Source organism: Hippoglossus stenolepis, chromosome 16 (genome assembly GCF_022539355.2).
Source record: "Hippoglossus stenolepis isolate QCI-W04-F060 chromosome 16, HSTE1.2, whole genome shotgun sequence".
Lineage (NCBI taxonomy): Eukaryota > Metazoa > Chordata > Actinopteri > Pleuronectiformes > Pleuronectidae > Hippoglossus > Hippoglossus stenolepis.
Genome location: NC_061498.1, coordinates 7,425,760 through 7,442,103, shown reverse-complemented (window position 1 = coordinate 7,442,103; position 16,344 = coordinate 7,425,760). Strand labels below are relative to the sequence as shown.

Sequence of the window (16,344 nt, the reverse complement as noted above, 5' to 3'; positions counted from 1 at the left end):
GAGCCACATGGAAACACAGTGAGAGGCAGAGCGGGTGAGGTTTCCTGGTCAGAAGTGACAAGTAAGTGGGCCTTTGGGAAAAGAGAAGTGTAGCTGGCAAACTCAGAGGAGAGGAGGGTTTGAATGAGTGTGAGTGTGTTTGTGTGTGTGTGTGTGTGTGTGTGTGTGTGTGTGTGTGTGTGTGTGTGTGTGTGTTTGTGTGATATGTGTGAAGTGCATTGGCTTGGATGTATGAGTGTTACTGTGTGTGCGTGGGCAGAGGAGATGAGGTCAGTGTAAGTGATGGTTAATTTGAGCAGTCACTGTCGGACGCCGCGCCTGCGTCTCCCCACCCACAAACCACCTGTTCCCATCTTAGAGCCGCAGTCTGCGTGTGTGTGGGTGTGTGTGTGTGTGTCCTGTGTGTGTGTGTGTGTGTGTGTGTGTGTGTGTGTGTGTGTGTGTGTGTGTGTGTGTGTGTGTGTGTGTGTGTGTGTGTGTGTGTGTGTGCCCTGTGTGTGTGTGTGTATATTCAAGGCAGTGTGAGGACAGTCTGCTGTGTCTGGACACTCCTCTGGTTGAGTGACAGGACATTGGAGATATTTCCCAGTGGCCCATACAGACAGTCATTTACAAGCCAGTGTAATCTCCACATTCAATTACCACTTCTCAAGACAGAATAATGGGCGAGTATAAATAATCAGTGGCTGGATTAAAAATTAATTATCCTGTGGAATTTGGTACAGGTTATTTATGGCTTTGTGTCCTATTATGATGCTATTTTTCATTTTTAACCAGCTGATATTCAGTCAGCAGAAATCTGGACCAACTGATTCAGGCTGTAGCGACCTGTGTCTGAGGGAAAATAAACTTTCTCTGTAACTCAAAGATGAACTGATTAGTTCTGATGGTAAAGGTGTAGTGGTTTTCATAACACTTCATCAGCAGTCACTTGGACTCCAGGATGACCTGAGCAGACATTTGAGGTCGAAAGTCAAGGTCACTGTGACCTCACAAAACATGTTTGTCAATTCTACATTTAGGGAATTTCTTCTAAATGTGTCCAGTTGTCATTAGGACTCTAAGATGAACTGATTAGATTCCAGCAGTCCAAGGTCATAGTGAGGCTTACAATCACAGTAATTCTAGCTCTCTCAACATCTTCTGTCAATCAGCACTTTGCTCCGTCGTTAAAAGAGTCAAAAAGTTTGAGAAGGAAATCTGCTGTATTCACCTGTGGCATTTTATCCCTCCAGCTGAACCAGGCCCTCTCTCAGTAATCCTTCACCTCTTTAATAGGACACCCAATAAGGTTTAGCTGCAGCTGTCGGCATGTAGAATCCATTTGTGCTGAGTAATAGCTAGTTCTGTGTATTTTCCGCCCTCCCTGTCCTTCCCAGATCGATCACGGTGCAACCTCTGGTCCACTTTAGGGAGCAGGGTGGGGTGTAATCAGTGTAATTAACTTCCCCAGAGGCCATCATGGCTGCCCTGTACGTCTTCCATCGTGGCTGCACACAGCTGGATGATTATCATTTCCTGTTCTGGGTGATGGAGCAAAAGAAAGAGTGGAGGACAACTGTGATTGTACAGAAAAGTCTACATGTATTTATCTCATCAGTGATTTTCCTTTTCTCCCTTTTCCTCTCCTTCAGTTCGGTAAACCGTCCACTCCTTTTTCCTTGTGTTTCAGCAAACTGCCCAGTTGGGCCAGAGCAGTCGTCCCTAAGATTTTCTATGTCACAGAGAAGGCCTGGAACTATTACCCTTACACCATAACAGGTAACGGTTTAACCATACATCTGTGTTTTTATCATTTATAGACAAAAGTACACCCATTTCATCCAGTGGCACGTCTTAACATGCACCAACTATCTACAGTACATTATATTATGTAACAAAAACAAGCAGTGGTGTTGCAGAAAACTTCTGTATCTCATAATAAGAATCTCTCTCTCTCTCTCTCTCTCTGCGATAATATGGCTTACTGCTGATTTGTACAAAAAGAGCACACACTTCCATTTTCTGCAGCTCCCTACAAACACGGTTCACCTCCTGGCAGCCATTATATGGGATCGTTGTGAGGGCAAAGGGATATGGAAGCAATATTCTGTACCATGAGCAAGAGGGGAGGAGGGGTTGGAGAGACGGAGGTCAAGAGGGATGCTGGAAGTGATGAAGAGAGAGGAGAGCCAGGATTAACTGAAAAATAATAAAGTGTATTAGGCTGGATATGAACACAAATTCACAAATCGTCCCTCATGAATGTGCTTTTGGATTCTAGTTTTTGTTGTTTCTCAACAGTTTGCATCATTACTTTGCTGCTGCTGCTTTTTGAAGGATCAGTTCAATGGCTGCCGTGACAGCATAACATTGTCTGATTTGCATTTTTGTGCACTACTCATCTTTTGTAACATCCTTAGTGTCAAAAGTTTGTTGTTTGCACGCATTCCTATAATGTGTTTAATTTCCTCTGCCAAGGAAGAGATGTCTTCATCTGTGTCTGTTTGTTGGTTTATTCATCAGCAGGATCATAAAAAAAAGCTACTGAACAGATTTCCACCAACCTTGGCGGAGGGATGGGGCCACGGAAGAACACATTTCATTTTCGTGTGGGTGTACGGATTTAAGCCTCGTTCAAGCTTGTGATTCCTGTTGCTGCACCGCGTCATTAAAGCTGGCTGTCCCCAATTTGTTTTACCTGGCATGCATTTAGCGCAACAGGGACGGAGGCGATAGATCTCTACGACCATCAATGTTATTAATAAGGGAGCGTAGAGATTCCACATGGCTCCTAAAGGATGATTGTAGAGACTGTTGGTTAAAATGATACATGCTGCAGGAAATTATGGAAGAACCACCATGACGGTTTGCCAAGTGTGCACAGGTGCTACTGGAAGAAACAAGCCAGGGCCAGAAACCGTTTTGTTTGTTTCCTCATTGCCTTTTTTCCGGTGGTGCGGTGGTGTTTTTCTCAGCGGTGACACTGTTCATTTAGGAGAAGACTGCTCCAAGTTTCCACGCCTCAAGCGGGAGTGTAAAAGGCAAAGGTGTCTTGCCAAGAGCAACGACCAATCCATTAAGCATAAGCATTTTTTCTATATTCTTCTATAAGAACTATGTGTAGGACTGTTTGGCCTTGGTGGACTTTTGCTTTCTACTTTGTGTTACTCTCGTTTAAAGTTCCGTCACTCAAACGACTTTTAACAGTGCGAATAAACCTTTAACAGAGAAGGAACTGCTTTAAATGCCACTAAATTCTGACAGGTGTTTAACTATCAACATTCCGCAGATGCTACATGACCTCACTGTCATGTTGAGCTTGATAATGAGCATGTTGAGATACAATTACAACATGAGCAGTTTCACGGGGACTTGCAGCGCTCCTGTATTTACAGTCTATGTGACAAAAGAAAATATCGTTGTCACTCAGATTAAGAAGATCGGGCTGTCATGTCAAAGTGGGCTCTTCTCATGTGGGACTGAAGTGTTATTACTGAGGCTTAATGGTCCTTTTCCATTTTGAACTAAATTATTTTTTCTCCTCTATTCTCTTCTTGTCTCTCTCATACCGTTTCAATCCTTTGTTCTCCTCGACCTGTCTGCCCCCCCCCCCTCCAACGTACCTCCCATTTCTGTCTGCTATAATGATGGCCTCTGCTGGGAATATGGTCAGAGTACACGGTGAGTAGTTTTGATGTGAATACACGCATGCACGATCACGCACACATCACACATTGGGATCTGACAGCTGACGTGTAAAGTGTGGTGAGGGTTAAAGGTGAGCGTGGCTACATGTGTGGTGTGCGTTCTCTAATAACAACCTATATCTCCAAAGTCATAGAATTCATGGTCACTTAAACTGTTACATGTAAATGTCTTGGTGCAGCATCGATAGTAGCTGACTGACATTTGAATGGTGCCACATGTTGATTCTCACGCATCACAGATGGTCATACATTGTTGTGAGAACAGAATATATAACTGTGTGTGTGTCTTAGAAATAATGTTTTAACATTTTCCATTGCAATGACACGTATCAATGACGATCCCATATTTGAAACACATCAGTCAAAGTTAGTGTGACATAGAGCACAGACTGTATAGAAAGATGTCTCTCCACTTCCTCCCACTTTCCAGAAATGAAGCCAAAATATCAAGGTATACGTCCGCTGCCATCTTGCACATCTGCGTAGAGTTATGACCTATACTGCAGTCAGCCACCAGGTGGCAACCAAGAACCTTTCAAATCCAAACTGTAGCTTATTTTTACCTTGTCTTATTTTTTTGCTTTTGAATTTGAATATATTTTATATTGTGAATGATCATGAAAAATGAGAATAACACAGCTTACTCTAAAATTAAATTCCAAAAAGTACATTCACACTAAGTGAAACTGAAAAGTATTTTTAAAAGGGTCCTGTGGAGACGGTAATAATAAACATTAACTGTTGAGTCTAAGTCATGGTGACAGCAGATGTTCTCATGCAGGCACAGCTCCAGCTCCTCCTGGGGACGATCCAGTTGCAACTAAGCCAGGAGGAGAGTCTAATTCCTCCAGTATGTCGTGGGTCTGGTGTCATCTCACAGTTGGATATAGCTGGACTACCTCTGCAGGAAGGTCCTGATCAGAATCTTGATCAACTCACTCTGTTTTTATGCAAAGCAGCACCATCCATTTGGCTGATGAAATTAGAGCTGAAATGATCCATTCATTAATTGATGAAAAGAAAATCATTTATTATGGATCTCCTTCACGATGATAAAGGTTGAAATGTAGATGTACATGTAAGAGCTTCACCTTCAGGCCCAGATCTCCTCCTCACTGTTACATCTCCGTCCCTGCTGCATCGATCCACCTGTCAATACCAACTCCTCAGGCAAATTTCCCATTGAAGACATTAACAAACCCCACAGCTCTTAGAGGTAAAACCGATTTCATTGACTGTCGCTAAGAAAAGCACTAATGATTTGCTCAGGGGCAACAGATGGACATTAGCATGTCCAGCTAAGGCAGCGAGGTAACACCAATGAAGCACACAGGACATCAGCAGAAGGCCGATCTCTTCCCCCGAGACTCCACACATACATGGAACATCTGGATATTTGAGGAAGGTCATGGCAGCTCATGTGAAAGTGAACGAATAACTCTGCAAAGCAGCTCAGGGTATAATTTTAATTAGAGGCCTCTAATAAGAGAAGGTCCACTTGTAAGTTAAACAAGTGTTTATAGTCTGTGTTCAGGGTGCTTGTGCCATCACTGCCTCATGACACACACACACACACACTGAATTTTTCTTCTGAGACTCACAAGGCCAGTAATCTTAGGCAGCACTGATTACTTCACTGTGCACAGTAATACATACCCTTTCATACACACGCACACACAGAACGTATGTATTCACCATGGGCTCCCAGCATCACGCCTTACAGCTCATTCTTTCCTGTGGCGGAGGGCAAGATTGATCCATTGTGTTGTCTCTGTCCTGCTGTGCTGCACACATAAACACACACACATAAACACACACACACATAAACACACACACACACACACACACACACACACACACACACACACACACACACACACACACAGGTTCGTACATAAACAGTTTATGTAACCAGTATTTCTGCTCTTTGGTTGTATAATAATTAAACTGCTGTATTTAAGAGATGATCAAAGGCAGTCAACACGCCCTAAGGCAACATAATGGTCATGAAAAATAAGAGCAGTTGTAAATCTCGACAGTGAGAGAATAATCATTAGTTCTCATTCGGTTTAGGTGATAAAACACAGAGACACAGTTACTTTCACATCTCATCCTGTTGGTCAGTCGACACCTGTGGGATGTGATCTGGTCCAATCCTACATTAAACTGGGCAGTTATCATGAGACAAGGTTATCACCGTCCATGTCTCGATTCCCTTCTCGTTATTGATTTGATTTTAAAATATTTTTAAAAATACAGTGTGAACAAATAACGCTATGCTTTGCATAAATGTAGTAGTTGGAGTAGAAAGCACTGATACATGAGAAATGTACTTAAGTAAATGTTCTCCACCTCCTGAGCCTGAGGGCGGCACGGTGGTACAGTGGTTAGTGGTGTCCACAGAAAGAATGTTCGGGTTCAAACCACAGCTTGGCCAAGGACATTCTGTGTGGACTTTGCATGTTCTCCGCGTGCCTGTGTCCTCTGGTTACCCCGTCTTCCTCCCACACTCTGAAGATTGATTGGCAACTTTAAATTGCCTGCAGGTGAGAACGTGTGTGTGTGTGTCAGTCCTGTGATAGACTGGCAACTTGTCCAGGATGTACCCCCCCTCCCGCGCCCCTTAAAAAGATAAACGATATAGCTAATGGATGGATATCGATTTCTTACTGTCTCATCTTCTTTTTTCCTCCCTGCAGTGCTCCTTCCTGCCTAAGTTTTCCATCCACATAGAAACCAAGTACGAGGACAACAAAGGCAGCAATGATAACGTGAGTAGAGCTCAGAGTGCCGTGTGGTTGGGTGCGTGTCGCTCAGCAGATTCCAGGTTCGCTCTATTCACTGTTTCACCTACTATCAGCCTGTATCTTTCACAGTGCCCTGTTGCACACCTTACTTCATCTCTCCATATCCCTCAGTCTTTTCCATAATCACAATCCTCTCGCCTCAAAGCCTCCGAATCAGAACAGAAGGATACAAAGGGAATCAGCGATTGTTCTGCATCGTAATCACTTCACCCCTGATCCTGTGACTTCACCCCGATTAGCAGCAAGACATCACACAACCGTGTCATAGTTCAGTTACTGAATGTCATTGGCCTCACAGGTGGGGGGGGGGCATTATTGTCACAGAAGACAGGTACAGCGCAGACAAGTATTAATGAAAGGAAGAAAAAAAGGGAATTGAACACAACTCCTGTGCAAAAAAAATAATGTATAATATGTGTTGGCTTTTCCTATTCATCAGTGTCAGAAGAACTTGCCCCCCCCCCCACCTCTTCCCCATTGCCACTTAACACATTGAGGCAGCAGAGGAAAGGTTATGCAATGCTGCTTGGATCCACACTGTAGCTGAAGACAAGAGGACGCAGCTCCTCTCAGTGGCGGGTCAGAGGCGTTGCAAACAGATTCACAGATGGCCGTGATCTCACATTTGGAACTGGTCTTAACAAGTGTTTTTTCCTTCTCTCAAATTTACACCCCCACCCCCCACCCCTTATTGCCTTCACCATTTGTACAGTTATTCTCTTTTCTCCCTTTAGTCTTCTCATCTTCATCTTCATCCCTCTCAAGGCCCTTTCTCTCTTCTGCTGCAACCTGTGTAAAAGTTTGAAGTTCATATCCGAGCAAGTACGATCAACGCTCAGTGACTCAGTGGCGGTGAAAGTGTCCTGAAAGAAGCAGATATCTAGACGGCATCGCTCTGTTGTTCCTGTGTGAGTCACGCAGGAAGAAATCACTGACCACATGGTGTGTCACTGACTGTGTGAGTCACATCCATCCTCACGGTTTAGTGAGGAAGGAAGGTGCTCATCATGTCATCAGCGCTCCCTTCTCCTAAAGCCAGCAGGAAATGATCACATTGTCAAAACCTCTCTGAACCTCTGTTTTCCTGTGCGACGTCAGCACATCATCCGACAGCATTTGTCAACCCATAGAGTGCATTTCTGATTCAGATGTCCTTGCTCACACCTCGAACCTTTCCCTCCTCTTCAGATATTTAACAGCGAGCCCAGAGAAGAGGAGACGGAGGTGTGTTCCGTGGACATCGCCTACGATGAGATCCCTGAGCGCCACTACAAGGAGTCAGAGGTGGGGCAGAGCAAGTCACTGACCTCAGCACACAGCGTACAGGAGAGTGAATGAGTGCACACGTGGGAGGGAAGGAGGAAGGTGGGAAGCAGAAGGAAGACAGGATTGGGGACGGACAGAAGAAGAAGCTGCAGGGAGGGAGGGGCAACAAATTAACCAAAGCGATGTGCAGAATCGTGTTTTATCTTCCCTGTGCAGTGACAGCTCATATTTGACAACCAGCCGGTCATCTGCCTCCTCTGCGTGATGGAAGGGAGGGATGTTCATGTTTATGTGTGGGGGAGGTGATGGACATTAGCTGTGTTGTGTGTTGGTCTGATGTGACATCTGTGTGTGTTCGTGTGTGTGTGTGTGTGTGCGTGTGTGTGGTGCAGGCCTGTCGATCAGGATGTGGTGGTCACAAAAAGCAGAGCTATTAATAATCAAGAGAGGTCATGACAGCACTGCAGTGGTGTTTCATTATTGACACCCCTTCTTACACACATATACACACACACACAACTTACACACACAAACACACATGCATGCACACGCCTCCCTCTGAGCTTTATGGTCTTCTGCTTTTATCGACTCGGTGCTAAGAATAGCTCAGAGATGCCGTCCAGAGCTAAAAGTGGATGTCACACGGCTGATTTAAATATATAATTTGATTTAAAGGTAAATGGATCTAGAGTCAGACCTCACTGCACAACAGGGTCCGGTGTCAAACGGGAATGAACCACGGTTATTGGTGGGGATATCATCCATTTTAAATAAGACAGTGGATAAATAACAAACAAGGAAGCGTTTCAGGGCTCCTTAAAGCTGCTCCTCCGAAATCATAAGTAGGTACGATGTGTCGGCAAGAAAGAGAATAAATTCCCCAAAACGTTTAGGCAAAAGATAAGACATCTAGTAGATTAAACACCATCACCAAGGCCCAACTGTCCCTGTATATACAATGAAGCTGCACCAAATTGTACACACTCATAGATATCAGCTCCATAAATGTGCCAGATTTGTTTTTCATTAGATCCATGAATTGTTCTCTGGGAAATCAGTGAAAATGTTGAAAAAATCTTCCATGTCAAAAAATCCTGGATCCATGATGTGTATTAAATAAAACTGCTGCGCAGATTACCATGATACTTGAGAAGAAGACATTACATTTTGGTGTGGATTTGGTTTACTTTCTCTCACATTGTTGTTGATTTCCCAGAGAATAATACATGCATCTCAATGGGGGGGAAATCTGGTATGTTTAAGGGACTCATATTAATGCGTTTATAAAATTTGGTGCTTATCAAATTAAAAAATATATGGATTTTGTGAATTTAAATGTGGTTTAATTAGGCAGATGCGCTCTTTGCGTACCATTTTAATTTAAGTTTGTTAATAAACTTTTTTTGGGGCTTTGCAGGGTTTGTCATTGGCCTGTTATTTAACCAGAACTGGATGTCATTCTTCTGCATCCATTGTTGTATTTTGTAAAGGAAACTTAAAATCTGAATTATCAGTCAAAGCTGCCTGTTACATTTTAAATTCAAATATTCACATATATGCATATTTATTACAGGTGTGTCTAAAACAAAACAAACCAAGCTCTAATAAGTGTCCCCTCATCTTTTTCCCTCTTTGTCTGCCTGAAACTAAAAAATAAAATACAGACCATTTAGCATTTCATGTGCAGTCAAATGCAACAGGCCCCTTCAGGCCCCAGGCCAACAGGGATGGAGAGAGCTGTGTATCTCCCCCACACACTCCGTCACAGTCAGACACATGACCCCAAGACAAATGAGCGCTACATTATAATTAGTGTATAGGGAGCGGTGATTAATGCATGCAAGGTTTGTGATTAGGGGATCCCACTGTGCCGCCTAGCTGCCCTCTGCATGAGGCTCGTAATGAATGCAGGTGATACAATGCTATATGAGCTTATGAGAAATAATGACAAAAGACTTGTTTTTCTCAACGTGGCGTAGGACCTGCGTCACTTCAAATCGAAGAAGACGAGCCGAGGCGTCCTACAGGAAGGATGGATCGACTCGCAAGACCCCATCATGTGCTCCTACAAACTGGTCACAGTTAAGTTTGAGGTCTGGGGCCTGCAAACGCGTGTGGAGCAGTTTGTACACAAGGTCAGGATAAATGTGTGTTTCTATGTTTTTGTGATGGCAACGTGTAGATACCCTCTCCTTCATCAGCCAAACCTTTGACCTCATGTTTATCGGTGTCAGTGCCTGAGGCATTTTTATTTTCTGCTCCGAGACCACGTGATACAAGATCTGCTGATCATGAACCAAGTGAGCCTTCGACAACATCTGCCCTGTTCACACTCCGCAGATTGCCTTGCACCTGCTCTCCTTACCATGGCTCCAGAGTTTATACTTCATATCCCCTATTTCCTAAATCCATTTCACCTATCCCTCTGCAGCGTCTGTCCCTGGGGGCTCCTCTCCTGGCCCACACACACAAACAGGCAGAGCCATTACTCACATGGTAACACCACAAGTGAGTCATATTAATCACAGTCCTCCAGGGGTGAACAGAAACATTTAGAACTTAAATGAGAATATTTATGGCCTTCAGAGTTAACTAAATTCTGAGTCACATCCTCTCTCCTTCCTGCCTCTGTCTCTCTCTGCTTTTCCTCCTCCATGTTCTAACCTCTCATGCTTCCCTTTCTTCTCTTTCCTGTTTTTTGTCTAACTCTTCTCAGGTGATTCGAGATGTCCTGCTGTTAGGACACAGGCAGGCGTTTGCCTGGGTGGATGAGTGGATCAGTAAGTGTCTTCTTAGTGAACACAATGGCAGTGCTCATGAACCATTGTTCATTCTGTAACTCACAAATCTCAAGGTGGCAGTTTGATGTTTGTGGCAAAGCCCCGATCGTACACTTAACCTTTGTTGTATCAGGAAATCTCACTGAGGATTGAGAAGGACACAGAAGCAGCCATTCAGATGTACAAAGGACTGAAGTTGAACCGCTCAGTTTGAATCATCTGATCTAAATAGATCAGATCTTTCCAGTCTCTGAATTCATGTAGATTTTAATGTAAAGTCAGAGTGAAGATGACCATTACTGCTGTTGTGTTTCCAAGAAATTGAATCCAAATATTTTAAAAGAAACCATCTTTATAAGCCAACATAAGACACTTTAAAGACATACTATACATATTACTGAAACTGACAGAACAATAACTGAACTGTTTTATTAAGTATAATCATAGTCAGCATCCATTTCATCAACTCTTCTCAGTTTTATCGAGTATTTTTACATCGTCACACACCAAGCACTTCTCTTTGTCGGAATTTGAGTCGATTTTAGTGTAACTTCTCTTTTTCTAAGTCTGTAACTCTTCCATCCCATCAGACATGACCATGGAGGAGGTGAGAGAGTATGAGCGCGCCACACAGGAGGCCACCAACCTCAAGATCGGCTCCTTCCCCCCTGCCATCTCCATCTCTGAGACCCCCCTGCCGTCCAGCGCCCGCAGCGGCCCTAACAGCGCCCCGTCCACTCCCCTCTCCACCGAAGCCCCCGAGTTCCTGTCGGTGCCCAAGGACCGTCCCAGGAAGAAGTCCGCCCCAGAGACCCTGACGCTGCCCGATCCAGGGCGCAGGGATTCAATCTTCAAACTGCCCAACTTCTTCTCCTGGAACTCCAGTCCCCAGCCAGAATGAGAGCGGTGAACTATAACGCCCCTTGACCTGTGAGATCAGTGGAGGATGCCTGCCCAGCACATCCCACAACAACCCCCGCAGCCAGCTGACGTGAAGGAGAACTTTTCACCGTCCTGGTGTTACAGCAAAGCCAACAGCTCTTAGGCTGCACAGGTACAGACAGGCTGCCTGATCACTGCAGCAGAAAGGCCTGCGAGGTCGTAAGGTGTAGTGCGTCCTATTGAGAGTCACAGCAGCTGGGAGGCTCCTCATTTTCCCCCTCTCCTCCAGAAAACAGCCGGCGCTATGAATCAGACAGTGTGGAGTTCAATTAGTCAGATCGAGTGTAGCGTACATTCCTGAAAACGTTTTTATCCCACGGGAGCATCAGCTTATTTTCAACCCAAGCTTGACGAGTTATGTCAAGATTCGGTCACTGTACATAAACTTTACATATTACGATTCGAGTCTCCGGCTCTGTTCACCGGAACGTGTGGTTTGACATCTGTTTATGTGGTGGGGACGTTTTTTTTGGGGCACTGTATCAGTTGAGTGTTACGATTTTCCACAGTCAGGTGTGAGGTGATTGTGTATTCTTGTGTATATAGAACAGTACGAACAATAAATACCCAGTAAAGTGTCCGTGCTTCATATCTAGTGATGCTGCTATGAAACGTGTATTTTAAAGGACAGGACTATCATCCGAAGTCTATCTTCTTCTCCAAGTGTTTATTTATTTAATACAGTGAGTTCTGTCGGCCAGTGTCTGTAAATGACATTTCTGTATGTAACAGCATGATTTTGACTGCGGAAGCTGCTTTTAAATATTTGTGAAGTGTTTTTCTTTGTTTTCTCGGCCTCATACTTGTTGATGTTGTGTTTTAACTGAGTTCTCAGACTGGTTCATGTAGTTTGTATGTTGTTTTACTGTTTTATTCATTTTTAGTCATACTGTTGATGGATTTTGTATTCAGTAAATTGAATTAAATTAAACACTGTTGTATCCATACTTGTGTAAGAGATCTTTGTTGATAGCGCTTATATGAATGGAATTAAGAATAAGAGTAATAAAGAATAAAGGAATAAAATGAAACTTTAAACCTTTATTTTAAAAATAATGACCTGAAAGTTAGTGTTGGACACAAACCCAATCCCTTTTTAAGAGATGAACTCTGAACAAGCAGAGCATTTGGCCTATACTCAAGAGAATACACCACAACAAAGCGTATTTTGCTGGATACTCTTCCCCCAGTTTAATGAGTGAATGTCAGGAGAAGTCAGCGTCAGTGATGGAAAAAGTTGTGGCACTGTTCAGAACAAGCATCCATAAACCCTAAAAGACCCCAGAATAAAATATTAATATATACATTTAGAAAAAAGTAAAATCCAAAGCTTGTACAACACAAGGTGCAGTGACAGCACAAAAACAGGTAAGATGAGGTCACGACGTTCTTACATGTAAACACCATAAAACCATCACCAAACATCGACCCAGTTAGATCTCAGTGCAAAGAGCAAGGCATACAGGAAGTGCGTCAGCGATGTGCGTGATTCTGTCCTCGTTACATTTTCAACTCGATCATCTTTCCTCGAGGTCTTTGGTGAGGTCGTCTGTTCTCCGCCTCTGCCTGAGGTCACGCATGACATTGAGGAACAATTCATACCAGAAAAAGGTGAAGCCTGTCGACAGCGCGGCCTTCACGAGGCTGGGTGAGAGGCCTTTAAAGAAGCCGCGCACGCCCTCCTCTTTGGCTATTTGCACCATGCAGTCCACCAGGCCTCTGTAGCTCCGCACCTGCACGTGAGACACATGAGACAATAGAATGTGAACTTGAAACATGTTGAAACGTGCAGTATGTGGTAGAAGAGCTCACCTGTCCAAAGTGAAGTCTGGCTGCTTCGAAGCCCCCCACCTGCAGCCTCTTCTTGAAGAGGTCAAACGGGTAAGTGATGGCTTTGCTGATCATTCCGGCTCCGCTGCCAGAGACCAGACTCGTCAGGCTCCCTGGAAAGGAGGACATAAATAAGTCACAGTACTTAGAGCTGTAGCTGCTGCATGTGTGGCCTCTAATGTGCAGGACGTAGAAATCTGAGCTCCACTGACCTCCAGAGTTCCCAGATTTTGGCGGCGGTGGAGCCAAGACATTTTTAAAGACGTTGTAGAAGAAGAACTGCAGCCCGGCATAAGGAAACACTGCCATGAGTGTTGGAGACAGGCCGCGGTAAAAAGTCAGAACTCCCTCTGAGCGACACATTGTGGACACGGCGTGTCGCATGTTCCTGTACACCTGACAAGACAATCCAGATATCACAGCAGCAGGAAATAGATCCATGGGTTAACCAGTTAAAAATAATTTGTCTGTTTAACTTTAAACTAAGCAGGTTACTCTGAGCACAATCCACAGTCACAACCATCCCAATTATTTGCCACTCTCACAAGGTAAAGCAACATTTCCTACACGCGCTGGAAGTGGTTAACTAATCACAACAGAGCTGGCCAGCTGGCCAATCGGGAGGGAGGGGGTGGCCTTAAAGAGACAGGAGCTAAAACCGAGTGTTTCAGACAGAGGCTGAATAGAGGAGTTGCAGCATTTTGATGTGAAATTGATCGAATGAACATTAGAGCATGTAAACTCAAGTAATAACCCAAATTAAACTTATAAACCTGAACGTTATACGTCTCCTTTAAAACAAACTTTACTGCATTTCAGTTAAATTTGGGCAGTTTTCCATTGAAACGAAGAGAGGGCCGATGGTTTTCTTTTTTAAATAAAATCTCATCCAATTAATCAATAAAAACAATGACTTTTTGTTGCCCTAATAAAATCTGGACTACCATCATAGATACTTCCTGACAGCTACAGTAGAACTGGTCCCACCTTGGGTTCTCCCTGAGCTGCAAAGCGCGTGCGCAGTATGTCCAGAGGTTGGCAGAACACTGTGGCAGAGCAGGCAGCCAGGCCGCCACACACAAAGTGAACTCCTGCTGTTTGGCTGTCATACGGCGTCGACTTGTGGACCGCCTCAGTCATGAGCTCAAAGCTGGCAAACTGCAAAGCACGCAGACACAGATTCATAAATATATGCGATGGCGTTATTAGGATGGTTTTGTGTGAACGTGCAGTCGACAGGCTCCACCTGCACAGCCCCGAAGCAGATGGAGAGGATCTGCGCCGGGACGTGGCCCTTCCAGAAGGCAGAGAGACCCTCCTCCGAGTGAATGCAGCGCGACGCCTGAAACAATCCCCAGTACTTCCCCTTCGGCCTCTGTGAAGACACACTCTCAATCTGCAGCTGGTGGAGGAGAGAAACACTGATGAACGCACAGGATCGTCAACACAACAATAGACCTTTCTGACTACTGAACTAAGGTTTTAATACAAAGCTGATCTGTCAGCGAAAACCTCAACTTTGATTAACAGTCAAAATAAATGCATCATTAGCAACATATCTGACTGCCATTATTTTCAACACAGCTTTTGATTTTTATTCACAAGCTAAGTTTAGACATTTAGAGCAAACAATAACTGATTTTCATACGTGAAGATTAAATATATTAAACAGTGTTGCCTATTCTTCGTCAAAGTTCTGAGCTGCACTTACATTTTACTTGTACGTGTGTGGTTTAGAAGTTTGGAGCACAACCACCAGTAAATACAATTTAAGAAAACCTGTTTCATCATCTACCGTAATCTATTAACATGAAATATCCTTATTATAGAGATCTGGTCACAGGGGATGATGACCTGCACTCCTCTCTTCCTACAGCAGTTGATTAACTACCTCCCAAACAAAGCTGTCAGCTACATCCATTACCTGAAACCTGATTTTAAGGACGTCGAACGGGCTGATGATCGCTCGGGTCACCATCCCAGCGGCCGACCCGGCCAGAGCTGCCTCCTCTGGGGGGTGAGCTGGCCCCTTAGCCCCGGGGTCGAAGCCCACCATGTCTCCACGACCTCAGACACCCGTCAACACTGCACACAGAAGTCATTCGCCATTTGTGTTAGGTCAATTAACCATCAGCTTTCGTTTAATGGTAAAACACTGAAATATTCAGGTGTGCAGAAGACAAAAAAAAAATTCGAATGTAAGATCTGTTTTCACACGTTTAAGTTCAATAACACAAGGGATCATTTCATTTGTATTTATTCAGATTTCTCTAGTATTCCAAGTTCTTTACTTTTTAGGTTAAAGTAGCAACACCACAGTGGGACTATTGATTTATTCCATTACATTAAAAATACTGGCAACAAAATGTACCAGTTGAACAGAATGGTCCCTTACAAATTGTTATATTATGATATATACGATAAATGACTAGCTAGTAGTTTGTGTTGTTATTCTTTCAACAACTCTTTCATGACTGTGTATTTATTTGTATTCATGTTATTTTTACGTATTTTTACTTGTCATTGTTTTAAGAAGTGCTACCTAAATGAAGATATACAGATGTAAGGTAAGTAAACAGCTGTTGGGTGAATGCACGTGATGTTACTGAGCAGAAACCTGCAGCAGATGTTGTGAGGATCCGAAGATGCAGCAGCTGCACGCAAGTAGAGGACATGGACGGAGACCTTGACATACCCTCAGGAGACAACAGGGACACCGGGGGATCGAGGGATCTTACCTTGTGGCAGAAGTCCGTCATGAAAGCAGCCCACAGGTTTGGATGTAAAGAAAATCTACAGGAACAGATCTGGACCCGGAAACTTCAAATCCGACATATCAGGACGAAAATAGCCGCTCGTCGCACGCCATGGACCGCGGGTATTACTTCCGGGTCGGGTTCTCCTGTCAAAGAAAAAATATCGCGGCAAGATCACTCACTGCTCCGCATACACTACAGTCTCCTCTGTATTACCTGTATATTTATTTGAATCACTCCAAAATCAAAACGTGATTTATTCTGAGTCACACTG

General features: G+C 44.0%; 2 protein-coding genes across 5 annotated transcripts in view; one reads left to right on the top strand and one right to left on the bottom strand.

Annotated features, from left to right (window-relative positions):
* The window catches only part of pitpnc1a (phosphatidylinositol transfer protein cytoplasmic 1a), a 36,043-nt gene extending 23,612 nt beyond the window's left edge, over positions 1-12,431 (top strand). For both annotated transcript variants that reach the window (XM_035179670.2, XM_035179671.2), the window contains exons 3-9: positions 1,673-1,761; positions 3,656-3,663; positions 6,389-6,460; positions 7,685-7,780; positions 9,742-9,897; positions 10,479-10,542; positions 11,133-12,431. In XM_035179670.2, the coding sequence (XP_035035561.1) occupies positions 1,673-1,761; positions 3,656-3,663; positions 6,389-6,460; positions 7,685-7,780; positions 9,742-9,897; positions 10,479-10,542; positions 11,133-11,443 (796 nt within the window). In that variant the 3' untranslated portion in view covers positions 11,444-12,431. The remainder of the gene's footprint in view (positions 1-1,672; positions 1,762-3,655; positions 3,664-6,388; positions 6,461-7,684; positions 7,781-9,741; positions 9,898-10,478; positions 10,543-11,132) is intronic.
* Positions 12,432-12,510: 79 nt separating this feature from the next.
* Positions 12,511-16,233, bottom strand: slc25a19 (solute carrier family 25 member 19). Of its 3 annotated transcripts, none has more exons than XM_035179673.2 (7): positions 16,053-16,230; positions 15,239-15,399; positions 14,561-14,716; positions 14,302-14,472; positions 13,527-13,710; positions 13,297-13,427; positions 12,511-13,217 (listed from the first exon to the last, which is right to left on the bottom strand). In XM_035179673.2, exons 2-7 carry the CDS (start codon positions 15,368-15,370, stop codon positions 13,002-13,004), a joined length of 990 nt encoding a protein of 329 aa, XP_035035564.1. In that variant the 5' UTR covers positions 15,371-15,399; positions 16,053-16,230; the 3' UTR covers positions 12,511-13,001. The 3 variants fall into 3 exon arrangements, with proteins under 3 accessions (XP_035035564.1, XP_047199977.1, XP_035035565.1); XM_047344021.1 differs by having other exon boundaries at positions 15,932-16,060; XM_035179674.2 differs by lacking the exon at positions 14,302-14,472 and having other exon boundaries at positions 16,053-16,233.
* Positions 16,234-16,344: the final 111 nt, after the last annotated feature.

What these genes read in the sequence shown, in the direction of transcription:
- slc25a19 (XM_035179673.2), bottom strand. Translation starts at nt 15,370, where the DNA reads ATGGTGGGCTTCGACCCCGGGGCTAAGGGGCCAGCTCACCCCCCAGAG. An exon ending in TCTGCTTCGGGGCTGTGCAG is followed by an intron (nt 14,473 to 14,560) that starts GTGGAGCCTGTC and finishes CGTGCTTTGCAG; the next exon opens with TTTGCCAGCTTTGAGCTCAT. An exon ending in CCAGACTTCACTTTGGACAG is followed by an intron (nt 13,218 to 13,296) that starts GTGAGCTCTTCT and finishes TCTCACGTGCAG; the next exon opens with GTGCGGAGCTACAGAGGCCT.